We start from the raw sequence: 20,543 nt of genomic DNA, 5'->3' as shown, positions 1-20,543 counted from the left end.
AAGGACTTGTGTTCTGAGGAACAGACATTCAGAATCACTTCTCCGAGCCATATTTGTTTTCCTCATTACTGCCTGGTGTTCTAAGGGAGGTTCGGGTGTGTGTGTGTAAAATGAGTAGATGAGGGGACGGTTAGGGCTTTTAACTGAACCAACTGAAAAGAGAAATGCCAAAGAGATGGATTAAAATATAAAAGCAAAGACCCCACCGCAAACCAGGAAGTCCACAAAATTTAGTTAACATTTATTGAGGACATACTGTCAGGTACTGTTTTAAGTGCTATATAATTATGAAAACATTACCTCAACAACCCAATGAGGTAACTACTACTTTTATTCCCAGGTAACAGATAAGGAATGCTGAGGCTCAGAGAGGTAAGTGGAGAAGTCTGAGCTCAGGCTGGCTGGTTCTAGAATCAGTTCTCTTCAACACTGTCAGACCGCCCTCTGAACTCTTCAAAGAGAGGGAAGCCAAAGAGATCCCACATTTCCCCAGCACAGAGACATGAGTCTGTCATTCTTGGTTCCCACAGAACGCCTAGGCATGCCCACACCTGTTCATATAGGCCCTCTGAACTTTCTAGCTATGTGACTTTGGAATGAGACTTAACCTCTCTGTTTCACGTTTTCACGTATAAAATTTAAAAAAGAAAAAATATATACCCACGCCCTAGCTGGTTTGGCTCAGTGGTTAGAGTGTTGGCCTTTGGACTGAAGGGTCCTGGGTATGATTTTCGCCAAGGGCACATATCTCCGTTGCAGGCTCGATCCCCGGCCCTGGTCGGGGCACATGTGGAAGGCAACCAATCGATTTTCTCTCTGTTTCCCTTCCACTCTCTCTGAAAAGCAATGGAAAAAATATCCTCAGGTGAGGATTAAAATATATATGTATATATTTAAAATATACATGTAAGTATATATTTTAAAATATGTATGTAAATATATAGACACACACACACACAAACATACTTCAAAGGATGCCATACGGCATGCTCAATAGGTCCATTGTTGGGCCAGGCTCCCAAAGTCTCCGCCTATTGACCCTGTTCTGTCCACTACTCTGTCAGAATAGCACTCACAATACTGTTCTCCAGGCTAAACACTGACAGATTCTTTAACCGTGTTTTCCAAACTATGGCTTTCAGAATGCTTTCCCTTCTGCTTGTATTTTAAACAGCTCTTATGCCAATGTGCAGCGTTCTGAGCACTCTTTCTTGAATAAATCATGAAAAGAGCTTTCTTTTTTTGTCCTTAAAAGGCTGAATTTCAAAAGAGTTGAAATGGTCAGTACAAATATAAACTAAAATGTTAAAGCTAAAACAGAATTTTATTTTGAAAAAATTGTTTCCTTTGTCATCTATATTTATTCCTTCCCACAACAAACACTTCAATGCAACAGTTACTGAGTCTTAAGATAGGCCAATTACAGGACCATGTTGGGCATTAGTTGAATGAATGATGGCATATTTTTCTCTGTCACTTTAATAAGAACTGAGTCTTTTCTTATACAAGAAGATACTTTAAGGAGGACTTGACCAGATGCCCTCAAAATTTTCTCTTAATCCTCAGATTCTGCGACTTGAGACTTCTGCAATTTTGCTCAGAGTACACATAAACTGAAGTCCTACTCATTCTAATGCAGTAAGTTCATTACACATTATTTAAAGGAAACTTTATAACTATAATATATAAATTATAAATATATATATATATTTCCCATTTCCCTTTTCTTCTAGGAAATTGCTTCTTCAGAGGGTGACTACATTGGTTTTAAAGTGGTTTATCTACTCCTGCTGTTGGTTTTCCCATTCAACATGTTAATCCCGTCTATTTTGTCAGATAATCCTTTAGTTATTCCCATCAGGCATAAATAAATGTTTCCAGTTACAGAAATCCACGGCAGCAATATTCCATATTCCAGAAGACCACAAAGAATTTTTGACAAGGCAGCAGCCCTCTGGAACTCAGCACAAATAGATGCAAAGGCGCCGCTCAGTTTGTCAGTTCCTTTGATGACATGGACAATGGTCTGGGATACGTTGGAAATAAAAGAGCTTTGTGTGGCCCTGTGATCAAAACTGATAATAAATCACACAAGGACCTCCCTCAGAGGTGTTCACAGATAGCAAAGTGGTGAGGTTTTTGTAAACAGGGTGACAAAGCAAAACATGGGGATCAAACATAATCTATCGTTCATGGTCACAGACTCCATTTACTAAAATCTAACGACAGCTAATGCATTTGTATGTCTCTCCATTTTTACATGTTTTAATCACTAGCTAGTCCCATCTTTCTTGTAGGAAGTGTTTCTTGGTAAAGGATTTAAAACTTTAATTAGGGAAGAAATATAAGGAATTACAAAGTATTAAACTCTTAGTAATTAAAGTTTATAAGGTCAAATCCTCAAGTGTCATGTCAGTCATACCACATACACAAAGATACACAAATCAGATACATAGACACCAATGAAGGAGATGTTATTTTTGTCTCACTTTATGCTGAACTTTATTGAAGGCTCCACTAGCGCCTTAAAAAATACAGAAACTTCTTGAACATACATCAATTTTCTGGAGGAATAAAGATAACTCTCCAAGTGCTTATTGTCAAAACTCTGGAAAAAGAGAATTTCTCTCTTAGTATTTAAAAAATTGGTATCTAAATAATTTCAGTTTACACTAGGTTAGTAACTTCGGTCTTCTCCATTGAGCTGTTAAAATTGAAAAAATTTCAAGTTCTAAATATAATAAAGGCGTAGGTACACATTCAAATTGAAAATGGGAATTTATTTCCTATTACACTGTTCTGGCCAAAGGGAATTGAAGAATTTTTTCCTTCTTACTGTCTTATAACAAACATTGTCAGATTTTTTTTTTTTTTAAAAAAGCAAAATATAACAGAACGGTAGTTGAGAAGACTATTTTTATATGAATGGTATAAACCACGGCCCAGTTAAAATAACACTTAATACAGATTCGCTTTAATAGATGATGTCAACTTTTAAACATAAGTACTTCTTAAATTGCTTCTGGGTGGCCTAGACCCATTTCTCCTCAACATAACTTCATTTTTCTTCTCTAGAGTTTCCTTTACTTAAAGTAATGGCTTGAGGAAGATCAGGAGACTTAGTGGCTCTGTGCTATTTTTTCAATGTTGGGCAAAGTTGGGCTGGTTGATAACGTCACTCATTAAGATGAGCTGTGTTTTCAGAGCCCTGGGCTGGCCCAGCAGCTCCAGAGACCTTGGTTTCTTTTGTAGCTAAAGACAGAGCCCATGCTTCCACCAGCCCATTGCAGTGGCTGAAAAAGTCCAGGAAATAGGTTGCATTGAATGCTACTCTTCAGAAGAGATTTGCATTCAATGCTCCTGTTACAGGTAAAGTATTTCCTTGAGCAAAAAATCTCATTTACTCAGTGTTTAGAGGAAACACTGAATTTCATAGCCATAGTGCCTTTCCCTGTGGAAAAGATTTTAAATCTGTATGTTCACTACCTTCACTCCTTTTTCTTAGAGTCACGCATGCTCTGCAACTTAAACTTACGTCCATTTAAAATCAGAGAAAAAATTCAAGAGGATTAAGCAAGCACAAAGTAATATAAAAACAAAAACAGTTTCGCCATTAAATTTTCTCCTGGGTAACTTAACAAATATTTATTGTTTCCATTCTGTTTCAACACTGCAGAAAAATATACTTCAATGGTGAAGCAATGTGCACATGAGTGACAGAACATGGAAACCATAAATTACAAATATAAATCAAACTTTAAAATCCTAGTAACACCACAACAGCTTCTTTCCTTCTTCTGTTCACGTCCATTCCGCAGGAGTTCACAGTTTGGTTCCAGCGAGCCATGCGCCGTAAGCCCTGATCCCAAAGACCCTGTTTGTGGGGGGCAAACAGAGCCTGCTGCCAGCGTCTTCTGGTGGCAAGCCTGTGAAAATCCCTGGAAGACCAGTAAATCATATTCTGATGATTCATTTTCTGGATTCAGGAGACCATGGACTAGAAAAGGGTAAAAACAGGGCATGCTTTTTCTTTTTTTTTTTCTTTTTTGAGGTTTCTCAGACTGGGAAGTAAAAAAATAGGTGTTTTCCTTCGGGGTTTTTTTGTGGCTGAGAATGGTGAAGTTGGCATTTCCGAGAGAGCTTTCTTTCTTGGCTCAGTCTTTAAGGGACTGGTAGGCTTTGGAAGTCCGGCTGTTGACAAAGTCCGTCTTCTTGAACTGAGCCTACGGAGTAAGCAACATAAACGTGAATGGCAACGACATTTCCACACACAAAACTGCAGCTCTTAGCAATTTCCCACCATACCCAGCCACGCGGGGCTGGGCATCAGGACCAGGCTGTGTTAATTAGGACGCCCGCCTTTTGGGCACTCTTACCTTCTTGTAGGCGTTGTGGAGCTCCGTGTGCGTCCACAGAGAATATAAGAGAACAGAAGCAGCTTTGCTTGCTTTGTTGGAGGCATAGCTGAAAGAAAGGGACATCCCGAGATCGGTGAGAATGCCTAAGGCTCCTGGAGGAGGTGACTGCTGGTCTGTAAATCTCTAAGCTCTGTTACTCAGTAGCCATCCATTAAGTAGGGCTACTCCAATGACAAGGGAATTAAATGGTAAGCTTTGTAGGCCAGGGACCACTTCTTAGAAATTATTTTGGATAGGTCTTTTAAAACCTCTAACACAGAGCTAACATTGTTTATAGAGCAAACTTTTTTTTAAATCCTCACCCAAAGGTATTTTCTCCATTGCTTTTCAGAGAGAGTGGAAGGAGAGGACAGAGAGAGAGAGAGAGAGAGAGAGAAACATCAGTGTGAGAGACACATGGATTGGCTGCCTCCCACACGTGCCTCGACCAGGGACAGGGATCGAGCCTGCAACTGAGGAACGTACCCTTGGCCGGAATTGAACCTGGGACCCTTCTGTCCATGGGGCTGATGCTCTAACCACTGAGCAAACTGGCTAAGACTATAGAGCAAATTCTTTATATTTACAAGGAATATGTTACAAATCCTTGAATTTATAGAATACAACTTATATTTGTATATTTACATTATTTATAGATATATTTGTATTTTATAATGTGTGTGCATATATACTGTATTATATATGTGTGTGTGTGTGTGTGTGTGTATATATATATGTATATTATAGTGCAAATTCAGGGAAGTATGATTGAAAAATATATATCCCTCTCTTAGAGTGAGTGACCCTATAAAGGTAGGAGTAATTTTTTCAAGTTAATAAAATAAATTCTTGTTGGAACATTTGTTAAAATAGCTTCAAAGTGTCTTTGTTCTTGTGCAGAGCAAATGTAAAATGTGTTCCTGTTTTAAATCCAAGCTCCCACTGAATTTGACACTGTATTTAGTTTTTGATGTTCTGCTTTTAAATTTGTCCTAAATTTCCTGTTTCTGGCAGGGAGAAAATACTTCCTTTGATCTCTTTCTCTTATATCACCTGAATGACCATGTGGCTGTATTTTTTCTTTTAATGAAGAAATGTATCTTTCATTTTTCCTATCACAGGAGTTTGTAAACCTGCAACCAAGGAGAGACAATGCAAAGCTTTATGGAGAATCGCATGTTGGGTTCATCACTCATCAACCTGGCAGAGGGTGAGACAAATCAGTGCCCTACAGATTTTTTTAGTTACCTTGTGGACGTCTCCGAGTAGATCCTTTATAACCAAGATAACTAATCCATGAAAGCTATGGTTCTCTAATATTTAAAATTGGAAAAGTTCAACAGTAACTGAAGGAGAACAGGCTACGCCACCCCAAAACATTGCCTCTCTGGCATCAGGATTATTTTAGGCTGATTATTTTTAAGAGACGGTAGACATAGGGAAAGCTCTGAAAAGTGAGTGGAAGTGACCCTTTGGTAAGAGACATTTATAAGGGAAATCTCCATTTGTAAGCAGGGTCTCCCTCTCTGTACAGGAAAGTGAACAATGAATAAATCTTTAGAAACTTTTATCAATGGAGAAGGCGAGGAATTAAATCTGCATAACAACCTTTGTTTACTGTGCTTTTCCTGGGAATCCCCCTAAACTGACCTCCCCTCAGCCCAAACATCTTTTGTCTTTAGCTGGAGGTGTTATTTAAAGGGGTAGCTTGGGCCATTTAGAAGAGTTATGCAGTTTTCCTGGGTCTCTCCCATGTATACTGGAGATCTTCATGTTATAAAGCTTCTGTTTGTTTTGTTAACCTGTCATTTTTATTGCAGGAGTGTCTCAGCTAAAAACTTAGAAGGGTGTTATATTTAAAAAGTTTGTTTATAAGTTGGTTGTTGGCACTCGGGAATTCGTGTATTCAAAGACAAAATGCTGTAAATGATAACTGATCCCCAGGCTAGCCCATGTGAAAGGATTTCAACCTCGAATGAAGTCAGAGGATAAGAAATAGAGAATGTCATGTATGCCCCCTCAGAAGAACAGAATTTATGACCTGAGAGGCCAATTCTCTGTAAATGTTTGATTAAAGAAGACCCAGACTCCCTGGGACCTTGCTGCAGCATGGGTTACCAGAACTGCAATTTCTCTGCTATTCACGAAAGAACTCAAATTCTGGTTAATTTGAGCTTGCCTCTGTTAACGTCTTCATTTAGGTTGACAACCATAAATTATAGGTCGGCTATACAGCACTCTAGCAAGGAGCATCAGGCACAGCCCATAGACATTTTTGACATTTTTCTGTTTTTGTTTTTAAACTGGGCATGTGATGGCTGGCTCACAAATGAACACTCAGGGCAACAAATTGTCACAGAGTAGTATATCTGTATGTTGCTAAACTACAGAAGTTTCCAAAAGTGATGGTGTTAGCATAGGTAGTTAACTAGCTGTTAATAGAGAGACGGGGCAAAGGGAATCAGACATTGAGCTTAATAAACCAGGGAGCTGGATCAGTATTAAACTTAAACTGGGGAGCTGAGTCAGATAAGGGCCTGCTTCACTAGGAAGTTTCAGCATTCCACTAAGCTTTACTTACTAGGAAGCCACAGCATTTGCAGACTCATTTACACACTGCAGGGGACTGCAGAGGAAAATCTCCCAGGGGTGCTGCCCGCCTGTACTGGACTATTGGATTATCTGGCTTACTGGAGGGAGGCGGGAGGGAAATTCCTCTGCTGGGCACATGCCAGCAGAAACCAGATGATGCACAGAACTTTTGGACACGGGCCATAGAAGTCCGCATGGCACAGGGGGGAGGTGCTTCTACTTTGAGGCATGTGCAGTAAAGGAAAATGGGGACAAAGGGGCAGGACCTACCCTGGGAAAAGAATCAGATTGAATAGGGGGCACAAAACCCCACAGGTCCAGGAAAGGGACTGGTTACGGGGAGGGCCCAACGCCAACAGGGAGAAATCGGGAAGTGGGTTGGATGGTTTCAATGACGCCTTGGTCCTTACAGAGAGCCAAGAAAATATATGGAGGGTTATCAGAAGTTTCAAGGAAGTTGCTACTTGAGCCTGCCTGTCCTCTACATCCTCGAGGGTGTATTATTTCCCTTCACCCCAATAAAAATCTTACCACTACATTTAAACTTCTCCATGCATGAGCCCTTTGAAATTCCTTTCTCGAGACACTGCCAAAGAGCCCACTTTCACCAGCAACAATAGTGTATTCCAATGTGCTCGTTATGTCTGAATACTCAAATAATTAAAATCAGATGATCTTACGGAGATTTGCTTAGAAGTCTGGATGACTACTCCAAACAGTCATTTCTGTGTTGCGGCAATAATTTATTGTTTCCACAAAGACAGAGCAACTGCTATCTGCCAGGCTCTGGGGACAAGGTGAATATTCCTTGCTCTTGGCGAACTGACCTAACCAGTGCTCCCTTTCGTCCTGTGACTCTGAATGGGGCCTTCCCTTCTGTGAGTTTTATCAGAGGGGGGGCTGTAGAGCACAGGGGTTTACCCTGGGTGGGGCTGCGGTAGAGGCCATGTGTGATCATCCCAGGATACCACAGACCCCTGTGCTCACCCCTGTGCGGCCAGGCACATGTCTGTCCATCACAGGTGAAGTCTGTTTGCTTTGCAACTCATTAGAACTAGGCTATAATATGTCTTTCTTTTTTGTTAATTTACAAAAGTAACTTTTATTTAACAAGTCAAACAATTCAGAATTGTATAGAGAGAAAAGTAATAATCTTCATGCCTCTTTCAGACCCATCACTCTAAATTAAGTAATAGTAATTATTTGGTTACACAAGGTTTTTCATGCTCTTCCTCCCTTGTAATTTTTTTATTGTTATTTTTAATCCTCACCTGAGGATATGTTTTTGATTTTTTTAGAGAGGAAGGGAGAAAGAGAAACATCCATGTGAGAGAGAAACATCGATTGGCTGCCTCCCAAATGTGCCCTGACAAGGGATCAAACTCACAACCGAGGTACATGCCGTGACTGAGAATCGAACCCGCAGCCTTTTGGTGCATGGGACGATGCTACCAACAACCAAGCCACCCAGCCGGGGCTCTTCCTCCTTTTAAATGAGGGAAATTCAAAGACAGAATCCAGGATGTGGGATGACTGATGTACAAGGTGTGTCCATTAGACTCCCTATTCTCAAAAGGGAACAAGGTGTGGAAAGAGACGTGACCGAGAAAACTGAGAAAGCAAGAATCGATTATGTTGCCTCCCACCTCTTGTGTTATCACTGCTTCTTAGCCACCTGGGCCAGCCCTGGCTCCACAGATGTAAGTGAGGAAAAGGGTATTCCCTGTCCAGAGGACTCCCTCTCTCCTACATCCTGCTGTTCTTAAATCACAGTTGTAGTTCTGGGAAACAAATTAACTCATTAGGTCAATAAAATGCTGGAAGCTATGGAGTTTGACTATCTCTGAATACTGCCCACGGTCCTCAGTGGCAATGTTTACAACTAGGTTTACAGATGGGAGTGGTGGTGGGGAAGGGGAGCCAGCCGATGGGCAGATGCTGAAGGACTTACTTGTCGCCTGCACTGATAGTCATAATTTTCTGCAGGCCTCCGGTGTTTAGAAGATCCCGGGCATTCTGGTAACTATTCTGGATTATGTTGTTCAACGTGTAACAGGCAGAGGCTGTAGTTTCAATGAGAAGATCAGTACTTGGAACTGTGTCAGGAATTATGGAAACCAAATCAGGTAGAGTTTCTTTGGCTAGAAAATGAAAGAAAAAGAACACTTGATTAAAAAGACTGTTTCTTAATAGCAAAATCCCTATATGTTTTGGTTAAAGAACATTTTAAAAAGGAAACACAAGTGGTTAATAAGCATATAGAAAGATGTAGCCTCTCTAATACTTGTTTCTTTTTTTTTAATCCACACCCAAGGATATGTTTTTATTGACTTAGAGAGGGAGAAGCAGGGGGGAAAGAGAGAAACATCAATGTGAGAGAAATATCAATCATTTGCCTCCTGACCAGGAATCAAACCCAAAACCAACTGAGTCATTCTGGCCAGAGTTCTAATACTCGAATTTTAAAAGGATTTTTAAAAAGATGATGCTCTGCTCAATACACTGGTAACCTTTTCAGAAAGCAATTTGATAGAAATATCAAGAATTTAAAAAATTTTCACATTCTTTGATTCGGTAATTATACTCCTGGGAATTCATCCTAAGGACATCACTTTAAAAATGTTAAAAGCTTTACGCAGAGATCTTTATTATAGTATTATATAGAACTGAAAACTTATAATAAGCCTAAATATCCCAATAATAGAATATAATTAAATAAAATACATCTGCAAAGAATTTTATGCATCACAAAACATATCCATGAGGCATGCAAATAACGGAAATATTTATATTAATATTCTATGTGAAAAATCTGTATGCTTATTTATATAAAGAATATGTAATATAACATTAGGAAAGAAAATACACATAAGCAACATTGGAAGAAATACATGAAAATATTAAGTTGTTTTTCTATAACAGTATTGACAGTGACCTAAACATATTTTTAAAAAAATTATCTGTACTGCCCAGAGTTTCTTTAATGCACAAATAATATTATTTAAAAAAAAGACAGATTATTTTAAATTTATTTTTTTACTAAGTACATAAGTTCTTGGTAACGGTTTTAGTTTGGCTTCTTTTGTAGTAACAAGAGAGGTATTAATAGTTGACGATTTCATCATAACTTGCCTTATGCGATATGTTTTGAGCAGTATGAATTTGTACTTGATTTTTTACAATAATTCTTTTCACATGTTTTCTTCTTTTTCTCTAACTACTTTGGACTCTCTTTAGTAGACACAGAGCATGTTTCTCTTGCTTTTGTTGCTCCTCACAGCTCTTTAATACAGTGTTGTGTTTATTGTAATTGTACAACAAATACTTCTGTTTAATTTTATTATTTTTTCATGAGTTTATGTGGTGCCTGGAACTGTACTTCCCTCTGTATGATTCTGCATTGTGACTGGTTATGCGACTATCTGAACTCCAAATGTGGCTACGGGTCCACTGAAGGTAATTATCATGTTCATTTCCAGACTTTCAGCACTGACCACCATGCCTATAGCAGAGAGGTCCTCAAAAAAAGGGACAGAGCAGCATGTAAGCCTTTGATAAGTCCTGGACCCGATGGACAGGAAAGACAGCTTCTGCTCAAGGGCCGGAACACTTTCTTCTTGACTGTGTTTAGGCATCACAACAGAGTGTTAAGAGCTTAGATCTCAACCTCTGAAGCCACACTTCTTTAGTTTAGATCTCAATCTCTGAAGCCATACTTCTTTAGTTTTGGTCTTGTCTCTGCCACTTAATGGCTGTGTGGTCTTGGCAAGCTACTTAACCTCTCGATGCCTGATTTTTTCTAATTTGTAACATGGGATAACAATAGTTATCTACTCCACAGGGTTGTTTTGAGGGATTAAATGACTTAATATGTGTTACTGTATCATAGTACTCTGTGCATAGTAAGGTCTCAATAGAGATGAAGTATTATCAGAAGGCTTCCTCTTTTTAACAAGTTAAGCCACAGAAGTAAAGGCCTTGAGAACATAAATTTTCCTTTCACTGAATTTAGGTTGAAAACATAAAAACAAGTCTGCGACAATCACAACCAATCAATCTCTTTGCAGGGTGCAGTAATGGCTGCTGAGCCCGGGCTGCCCACACTGAGAACAATTACTGATGAGAGAGAGCCCCACCTCTCCCCGCTCATCACCTCCAGCAAGAATGTCCACTTCTGTACATCAATTTTAAGCTTGAAATGTAGGGTGATGTCTCAGGAGGAGCGAGAATCAGAGAAGACAGTCTTTAACATTTTGTATCACATTTGTTTTTCTTAGAAAAGCAGTATAACTGTTAATACATCGACAAAACTTAACACTTCAATGTAGAAAGGCAGGATCTCTCGGTATTTCTCTTTCTCTCCCTCTCTCTCTGTGTGTATGTGTGTGTGTGTATACACACATAAACAAGGTGGGGCAAATGCAGATTTGCAGTTGTATGTGAAAGTTTATTCTTATGTTATAATTTATTAATTACTGTATCATTTTCCATATGAACAACTATAAACCTGCTTTTGCCCCACCCTGTACACACACACACACACACACACACACAGTGGGCCTCCATAAATACATTCACTTTGGGATAATTAAAATTGGATCTTTAATACCAAAATATAAAATTAAAGGCCTTATCATGATATAGGAAGGTTATAGCTCAATGTCATATTGCTGAGAGAGATTTCATTTAATGGCTAAAACTCAATGCCTTAAAAAGCCAATACACTAGTTGGATGTTTGAAGACATCTGTAACAATGAATGAATGTGAATTGAGACTCTAGAAATGTATCCCGATACTTCCTGTTGCTTGCACATACCACACATTATGCTCCCTGACCCTGGGAAAACACTTAAGAACTGATTATCAGTCTCCCCCGTCTGGAGCAGTTAAATGATGAGCCCCAGTGACCTGGTGGCAGAGGAGCATTGTAGGATGCAGATCCGTGTCCTCCACAGGAGGTCTATGACTGTCACTGTACTAAGTTGCCTATCTTCACATTTTTAAGAAAATATAAGTTTTAAATTTATTTCTGTAAATCTCAGTAAAATGTGATGATTGTATTCCAGGTCAGCACATGGGAAGTTTTACCTGGCCTAGAAATCTCTCATGAGAAACACAAAACGTGCATTTCAAACTGGTTTTCATTTATTCCTGGCTATTAATACTCTGAACCAAGATGGGTCCTTTTACTCAAATTATATATTTGATCTAAAGCCAATTTAAAATTTAGAAACTCTATTTATCTTGCTGAAGCCTCGTCTCACTGTTGCCCTGAAAATGAGGGGCATTTATTGTGAAGTCATCTTCCATAAACTGTGGCTCTACAGCTTCATCTCCCCAGCAGCTGAGGACCGCAGCCCGGGAGGCACATGCATAATGTGTGGAGGGCGGTTATTCTCATCGGCAGGGTTTTAAAGACAGAGTCAACATTTTATTTGGGAAAAGAAAAAGAAGTCAAAGGGTAATACACCCGATTGAAGTGGAGCACAAAAGTCCTCAGAAGACAATGGGGAGAACGCTTCCATAATTCTGAGAGTGCCGAGGGCAAGGTTTCCTTTAGATCCGCTGAAAAATTTCCAGGCCCTCTTTATACTCATAATGGGCATGAAACCACCTGTCCAGTGTTGCGCTGCCTGCTGTCTTTGGAAATGGCATTATTAAAACATAACCACAGACTTCAATACCTCTCATGCTGTGTGTGTGTGTAATTTCAGAATAATCCAATCCATTTAAAAAAACTCACAAAAATGTATTTATAATTTTAGTGAAATGACTAATTTATGGAGCATTAGGAAGCATAAACAATTCTAACATTATTGTCTCATTTTATAGTTTTTGACTTGATTCTGTTGTCAGATATTTCTAGGTATAAAGCAAATAAATGAAGAATTGTTACATGATAGTGTAACACAGTTATTATCTTTGTCAATAATACAGACTCAAAAAAAGGAGCAAATAGCTTTCATTGTATTTGTTCTAAAACCATCTGCGATGAATTGGCACTTTTGTCTTTTTTATTTTAATGAATACCTGTTCATCCAGAAGAGTGGTGCTCACATAGGCCTCACAGAGAACACTCTGCAAGACAGCAACACGAATTAAAAAGACTTCATTGGATGGCACAACCAAGGGCTGAAAAATATCAACTATATTACTTATCTTGTTAATTATTAGTATGGCCTAGAATTTCTCTTCTGCAGTAATTTAAAAAAATGTTGGATATGAAGAAAAGTCCTATTTGAGACCCTGTGAGAAAGCCTACCCTTGATGCCTAGGTGCACAAGAGTCAGGTCTAGTCATCACATTTTGCTTTTTATTTACATTTTCAGCCCATCATTATAAAAAGAATGTGATAAGGACAATGCTTTATTGCATTTGTATTTCTAACACAGTCACATTACATCTAGATACTCTTACTGACTCACCAATTTCACTGCACAGGGAAAGATTCCGTGATAAATTCCTCAGCAGGGAGACTGCAGTCTTTTTCACACTCGGATCCCCCACATGCAGCATCTTCCGGGTGTGCTGGAGGCCGTTTTCCTTCTGCACCACTGTCTGCGCCACTGACATCGGCATCTGTTTTGTAGGACACATCCTGTAAATACTGTTGCACTTGACTTCACAGTAATAGTAAGTTTCTGTAGATTACTAGAGATTGAGCGAGATGTTTTAAAAACTAGAGCTGTGACGATATCAGCCTAAGACAGTATCTTTAAATTCTTATTAGGTTTTCGATTGAATTACTGAATAAAAAAATTCATGTTTATGCAGTATTTTTAAATACATTATTGGATTTGGTTAGCTACTATATTTTTTGCATGTTTATAAATAAAATGGGCCTGTCTTTTCCTTTCCTTTCTATTGATCAGTCTGCCCTTTATTCACATTTTCAGTTCATCATCGCACAAAAAACATGATAAAGACGATGTTTTGGAATCAGAGTTGTAGAATCAGCCTGGCCGGCGTGGCTCAGTGGTTAAGCATTGACCCAAGAACCAGGAGGTCACGGTTCGATTCCTGGTCAGGGCACATGCCTGGGTTGCCGGCTCAATCCCCAGCAGGGGGCGTGCAGGAGGCAGCTGATCAATGACTCTCATCATTGATGTTTCTATCTCTCTCTCCCTCTCCCTTCCTCTCTCTGAAATCAATAAAAAAAAAATAATTTTTTAAAAGTTGTAGAATCAAAGTTACACTGTATTTACTGGTGGTTGGCATATTCATCTTTTCTGTTTCTTCTTGTTCAAATTTTGGCATTTTACATATTTTAATAAACTTATTCATTTCTAAAAAAGCCGTTTTTTTCCTAAAAGAGACACTGGGCTTTTAAATAGAAACATATTGCTACTCAGACTATCTGAAAGTCTATGCTCTGCCAGAGGCATGTGCATATGCAAGTTGCTGGTCCAGGCCCACTAGAGGCAAATCTCATTTGGAATTAGGCTGGTCACCTACTATCAGAGTATCTGAGTTCCGAGTAGGCTCTTCCCAGCATCAGCAGACCTCCAACAATACTGAGGCCTTAGCTTGTGTGCTGGTAACTTTACAGGTTTCTATTTGAAGCTAATTTGAGGCCACCATGCCAGACATTTCTGTAATTCGTGACCATTCTTCAGGGTGTGATCTTCTCCGTTTATCTTAACAAACACTGCTTGTTTGCCCCTACCTCCTATGGATGGCTGCCCTTACGTTCTCCACTGTGCCTGTTAGAAGAGGGACTCTTAATATAGGGTCCAATATAGGTTTTGGGGAGGGGACAGGAGGTCCCTAAAACTACTTGTGTTTATAATAAACTTTCTCAGGGAAAGGGTCCATAACTTTTACTAGATACTCAAAGTCTCCGTGACTCAAAACAGTTCAGAATGTCTGTTTTATTGTAAACAAGTTATACCTGTCTTTCACTAATTGTTAAAACATTCCATTAGACTACTTGCTCTCCTCTGAGAAGAATCCTTCCCCTGTAGCCATCTAGAGAGGAGGCTATTTATTCTGTACCACGCCTGTGTCTTGGGCACTTAGCATTCCTCTCTCTTCCCTTCATCTAGATAGTTGTCTTCCCTCACAGGCAAAACTCTGCTCTTCTGAGTCACTGCCATCCAGCCCTGTCACCCTCATAGCATTTTCTTTGTCATCTGAAGACCGATTGGTCCTTTCCCAACACCCACAGGGGGCTGCAGAGCCTGGCTCAGAGCCTCCTGCGCCTCCTGTCCACTGTCAATGGCTCCATCGATTACCTCCTAGCTCCTGGACGTCCTAAAAGTCACTGACCTTCATCTCTTCTGTACACGAGCCGGTCACTATCATGGTCACACAGAATCTGTATTCGCCCAGATACAGCTTGACTTTGGAAACGTCAGCTCCAGACAATGTCCTGTTCTCCCTGCTCTTTTCCCCTCTCTACCATACTTTCCTTCAGCCTCATCAAGAACTGCTGCCCCTTCACCTCAACCGCTGCCCCCCACCTCACATCATCAATTCTCTCCTGCCCTAAAGCTCTCTTATTTAGATTAGGGAACATAAACCATCACAGCAAATGCTATCTTTCTCCTTTTAACAGTTCTAGCTTTTCCCCACCCACCCACTGAAATTGCGAAACTGATTTTCTCTTTCAGCCATAGAGAATATGTTGATTAGTTGGTCAGCCGTTTGCAAATGGCACTTCTGGTTCCTACTGTCCTGATTACAACGAGGTTTTCAAATGAGTACTAGCTATTTCTACATTATTTTTGTGAAGTTCCTGCTAAGTCTCTTGTCCCTGTTTCTACTGGGTTGTCTATCATTTTATTGTTAACTTGATGAGTTTAATATTTTCTAGATACCACCCTTCTTCACTTATGTATGTTACAAAAACATTTTCCTACTCTGTGGTTTGCCTTTTTTTCTGTCTTAACAATGACTTTTGATTGCATAATAGCATGAGTTACTAATTTTAATGTAGTCCACTTATAAAATAATTATTTTATTATTAGTGCTTTTTGTGTCCACTTTTAAGAAATCTTTCCCTATTCCAGGTCATGGAGACATTTTTCCATGTTACCATTTAGAAGCTTTACTGTTTTACCTTCTGCATTTAAATGCTGTTGGAACTGATTTTCAGGTAAAGTGTGACAGTTTTGGCCCGGCTGGGCGTGGCTCAGCGGTAGAGCATTGACCTGGGATCCAGGCGATCGGGGTTCGATTCCTGGTCAAGGCACATGCCCGGGTTGCGGGCTAGCTGGTCAATGACTCTCTCATCATTGATGTTTCTATCTCTCCCTCTCCTTTCCTCTCTCTGAAATCAATAAAGATATATTAAAAAAAAAAAAGTGTGACATTTTTGGGTAGGGGATACGTTTTATTTTTTCCAACAGCTATCAAATTAAGTGGTATTAGAGTGTTTTAGAAACTTGGAAATTGTTTATTTCAATGACTTTTAACTTTTATGAAGCAATGTTTAATCTATGCTTATTTACTTTATTGAGATATAACTGACATATAACATTGTATTAGTTTTTCGTGTACAATGTAATGATTGGATATATGTATTTATTATGAAATTATTATCACAATAAATTTAGTTAACATCCATCGCCACACAGTTACAAAATTTTTTTTCCTTCTTGTGATGAGAACTTTTAAGATGTACTCTCTTAGCAACTTCTAAATATACAATACGGTATTATTAACTATAGACATCATGCTGTACATTATATCCCCATGACTTAAATTCATCTTATAACTGAAAGCTTGTAACTTAATTTTTAAACTTATATTACACTTTTTTTTTTTTAAATATATCTTTATTGAGTTCAGAGAGAGGAAAGGAGAGGGAGAGAGAAAGATAGAAACATCAATGATGAGGGAGTCATTGATTGAGCCCACAACCCAGGCATATGCCCTAACCAGGAATCAAACCCCGATCGCCTGGATCCTAGGTCGATGCTCAACAGCTGAGCCATGCCCGGTTGGGCTCAATGATTCCTTTTAGAAATTAAAAAAACAAGTATTTTTTAAATCACACAATTTAAGCATAACAAAATTAGGAAAATAATCAGAAAAGATATTCATAGAAGTCAAAATTTTAATAAAAAGCATCTCATAACTTACAAGAACAAAGAGTCCTTATAATAGTGCCTGATGGTGCTAATAATTTCTCCTATAAATCTCCAGGCAAGTTCAACTCTAACAACCGTATGGATTAATACCAGTTCAGTGCAGGCCTCCTTTCAGGGCACTGGACTGGTCTAAGGTTAGGTATAATTTTAAATGCCTTGACACAATTAGGGCAGTTATGAAGATATCTCTGTTGCTTGGATTCCATGAGAGATCTTGGAATGCAACAGGCTAAAATTCAAATTTAAAGGGTTGGCTCATAGTGAGCCATACTCAGAGCATAACAAGCTTAATTAAACACACACACACACACACACACACACACACAACGCAATTTAATTTCTGACATTTTCTTGTAAGTTGGCTGGTAGTTAATAAGAGGGCTTCCACGGTTTGGGAAAGTGGTGGAAATGGTTTTGGGAAACTTAGCATGGTAAAATGAGAAGGTAAGATGATAATGTCCCTGAGTCATTCAGGTCTCTGGTAGTTTACCATTTCTGTTTGGGCATAAGTACATTTTGCAAAAAATCTAACAGACTGAAAGTCTGTTCATAATCTTAACCATAGTGCTAAGATAAAGGTTGGTTTTAATTCTGCACAATTTTATTCAGAACAGAGCAAACTTCTGTGTAAACACATTAAAGAAAGAACCCAGTTTCTCAAATAAAGAATAAATAATATTTTTGTTATCTATAAGAGTGCTTTTCCCTAAGAGGATGGCCACTTGGAGCCTGGCCACACAATGAACTATTTTGGGGGTTTGTGCTAATCATTTTATGACCAAGGTAAATAATTTTAGCTCAAATAGTTATTTATAGAATCCCTAACTATGTGTGGCAAGGTGCTAAATACATGGGGAAGGGAATAAGCTTTTACGGTTTTATGTATTTTGACTTTGTTCCTATAAAGTAAGTGAGGAGCAGATCTTTATTGTGTAGTTGAAGTTCTTGGACACAAAAGCACGGGTGTCATTTCCAACTCCATACGGCAGTGGACATCTGCTGTGTTTGCCTGCCCAACATTCATTACTCCTTTTGGTAATAACACTCTGATTTTCCATTAAGGTGCTACCAGTGTTTTACCATTTCAGTGGTACAAGCTGGCAGTGACCCTCTCCTGCTCAAACCCATGCCTCTGAAATTCACATGTGGGCACATTACCCAGATCTGGCCAATCAGAACATCACAGGCTCCTGGCCACAGGTATCAGTTCAGCAATGGGTAAGGGAGACTAATTCTCTGAGTTCTTAATGGAAATACTGGGCAAAAGTAATTTGTTTCCTTATGGGGACATTGGTGTGGATAAAATGTCAGCCTGAAATCATTAGTGGCTACCTTTGCTACAACAGAGCTGTTAAGAATGAAACCAATAGCCCTGGCCAGTGTGGCTCAGTTGCCTGGGCATCGTCCCTGGCACTGAAAAGCTGACAGTTCAATTCCCAGTCAGGGCATTGAACTGTCAATGCCCTGGGTTAGGGTGCTTGATCCCCAATGGGGGGCATGCCGGAGGCAGTCAGCCGATTGATGTTTCACTATCACATCAATGTTTCTCTCTCTCTCTCAAAATCAATATAAAATCTTTAAGGGAAAAAAAAAAGAATGAAACCAACAGAGGAAAACAGATCAGCAGTCACAATTCCAATGGCTGGGGTACCTACATCCCACCATGACGGAAGGAAGACTCACCTGGACTTTTCAGTTATGTAATCCAAGAAATTCTTTCCTTCTTTCCTTCTTTCCTTCCTCCCTCCCTCCCTTCTTTTCCTTAAGCCAGTGTAGGTAGGATTCTGAGACTTCCAACTGAAAGAGCTCTGGCTAGTATTAGTATCTATGAGTCTTTCCCTCGCAGTGACCTGGCTTGGCAGAAGCTGAGGTGGGAAGTTCTGGAACCCTAAAAGTCTTTGACAATTCCTGAGAACTGACTTAAATAAAGGGAGAAAAACTTTTGTTCTTACCTCACTGCCTCATCTCTAAACCGACTGCAGGTCCATCTACAATGTCATTAACTTTCAAAAGGAGGAAACAGGCATGATACTCACTGGTCCAGTTCCTGCTGTGAGATTCTGGAGCGCTCCCAAAGATGCCTCCTGGGTGTAGCTTCGGACACTCTTGGCGATCAAGGACAAATACATCCGGATCACGATGGAGTGCCACAGCCACTCCACACCCTTGGGGTTGCTCTTTTCCTCGGGCATGGGCATGTCCTGGTACTGCTAACCACACACAGGATGAAATCTAGAATTAATGTCTGCAAGTGATTTCTGTAACTACGCACCCAAACCAAGAGACTAGAAATAGCCTAGAGAGAATCATAATTTGTATAGTAAGAAGCCCCTGAAACAGAAATGAAAAAGCAGATATGTCCATTTTCCAATGACTTAACTTTTAGCCCACGATGATGATTTCTGCCTAGCAACATCCCATACCCCCAACCTTCCATTTCACAGTGCGAAAGAACCCAGAGAATAAAGCATAGGCTGTCCTAGAATAGTTTTCAGGCTGCTGTTAAATGAAAAGCTAAATTAGGCACAAACACCCTGAAGATAAGAAAAACAGGCCTCTTTCCTCAGAGTCTGGTAAAGCGGTCTGGGATCACATCAGGATTCTAAATTTACCAGCCCTTCTCCAAGTTCACAAACACCACGCCACTCCGAGGAGCAGGAGAGGTCACATTCTTTCAGTTTCTGTGAAATGACAATATGGGAGGTATTCCTTCCTATGGGTTTGCTTTTAGGATGCCCAACGTTTTTTGTCATTTTTTTTTAAGAATGTCCAAATCTCAGTATCAGGGCTGTTTTTAAATGTTAAAACAATTTATATACCACTAGCCATGTTGCTTTAAGCCTATTTCCTAAGCTGCAGGGTATAGGGCAGTATTATTTTAAGGGCTAACAATGCAAATCTGGAGCTGGATTGCCTGGAATTGAATCCCATGCCCTCTATTAATTTGCTGAATTATTCTGGGAAAACGATTTAACCTTTCAGTACCTCTGTTTCCTCTTCAGTAAATGAGGGTATTAATCATCTACACCTTGTAGGGTTGATGTAAGGATTAAAAGAACTCAAAATAATGCTTGACATACGGGGTGGGCAAAAGTAGGTCTGTAGTTGTTCGTGTGGAAAATAATACAATAATTAATAAATAATAATACAAGAATAAACCCTGTTTCACGTACTCACAGCTGTAACCTACTTTTGCCAACACCAGTATCCTAAGTACTCAGAAATGTACACACACAAACACTTTTTCTTTCAAAGCCCTCCCTATATACCTCTTTCACTTTCCTGCTTCGATTGCCGAAACACCCAATACTTTTGTTGTTGTCAGTCTGGATATTCCGGTTTTGAATATAGATACTCTGGGAATATTTCTCTGGGAGCTCTGCCTCCAGCTGGTAGGAGAGGTTATGAAGAATGCACACACAGTTCTCTGTGGCCTGAGGAAACACAAATATTGATCAG

At 39.4% G+C, this 20,543-nt stretch overlaps 1 protein-coding gene across 1 annotated transcript in view; it reads right to left on the bottom strand.

Moving 5' to 3' along the window:
- Positions 1 to 2,392: 2,392 nt before the first annotated feature.
- PKP2 (plakophilin 2) overlaps positions 2,393 to 20,543 on the bottom strand; it is a 73,747-nt gene continuing 55,596 nt past the window's right edge. The window contains exons 8-13 of the mRNA XM_087814730.1: positions 20,354 to 20,518; positions 19,121 to 19,294; positions 13,416 to 13,569; positions 8,941 to 9,130; positions 4,377 to 4,464; positions 2,393 to 4,223 (exon numbers count right to left, since the gene is read on the bottom strand). Of these exons, the coding sequence (XP_087670856.1) occupies positions 4,155 to 4,223; positions 4,377 to 4,464; positions 8,941 to 9,130; positions 13,416 to 13,569; positions 19,121 to 19,294; positions 20,354 to 20,518 (840 nt within the window). The 3' untranslated portion in view covers positions 2,393 to 4,154. The remainder of the gene's footprint in view (positions 4,224 to 4,376; positions 4,465 to 8,940; positions 9,131 to 13,415; positions 13,570 to 19,120; positions 19,295 to 20,353; positions 20,519 to 20,543) is intronic.

The sequence above is a fragment of the Miniopterus natalensis genome, chromosome 2 (genome assembly GCF_054644295.1).
Source record: "Miniopterus natalensis isolate mMinNat1 chromosome 2, mMinNat1.hap1, whole genome shotgun sequence".
NCBI classification, from domain to species: domain Eukaryota; kingdom Metazoa; phylum Chordata; class Mammalia; order Chiroptera; family Miniopteridae; genus Miniopterus; species Miniopterus natalensis.
This window is presented reverse-complemented; position numbering and strand designations above follow the sequence as displayed.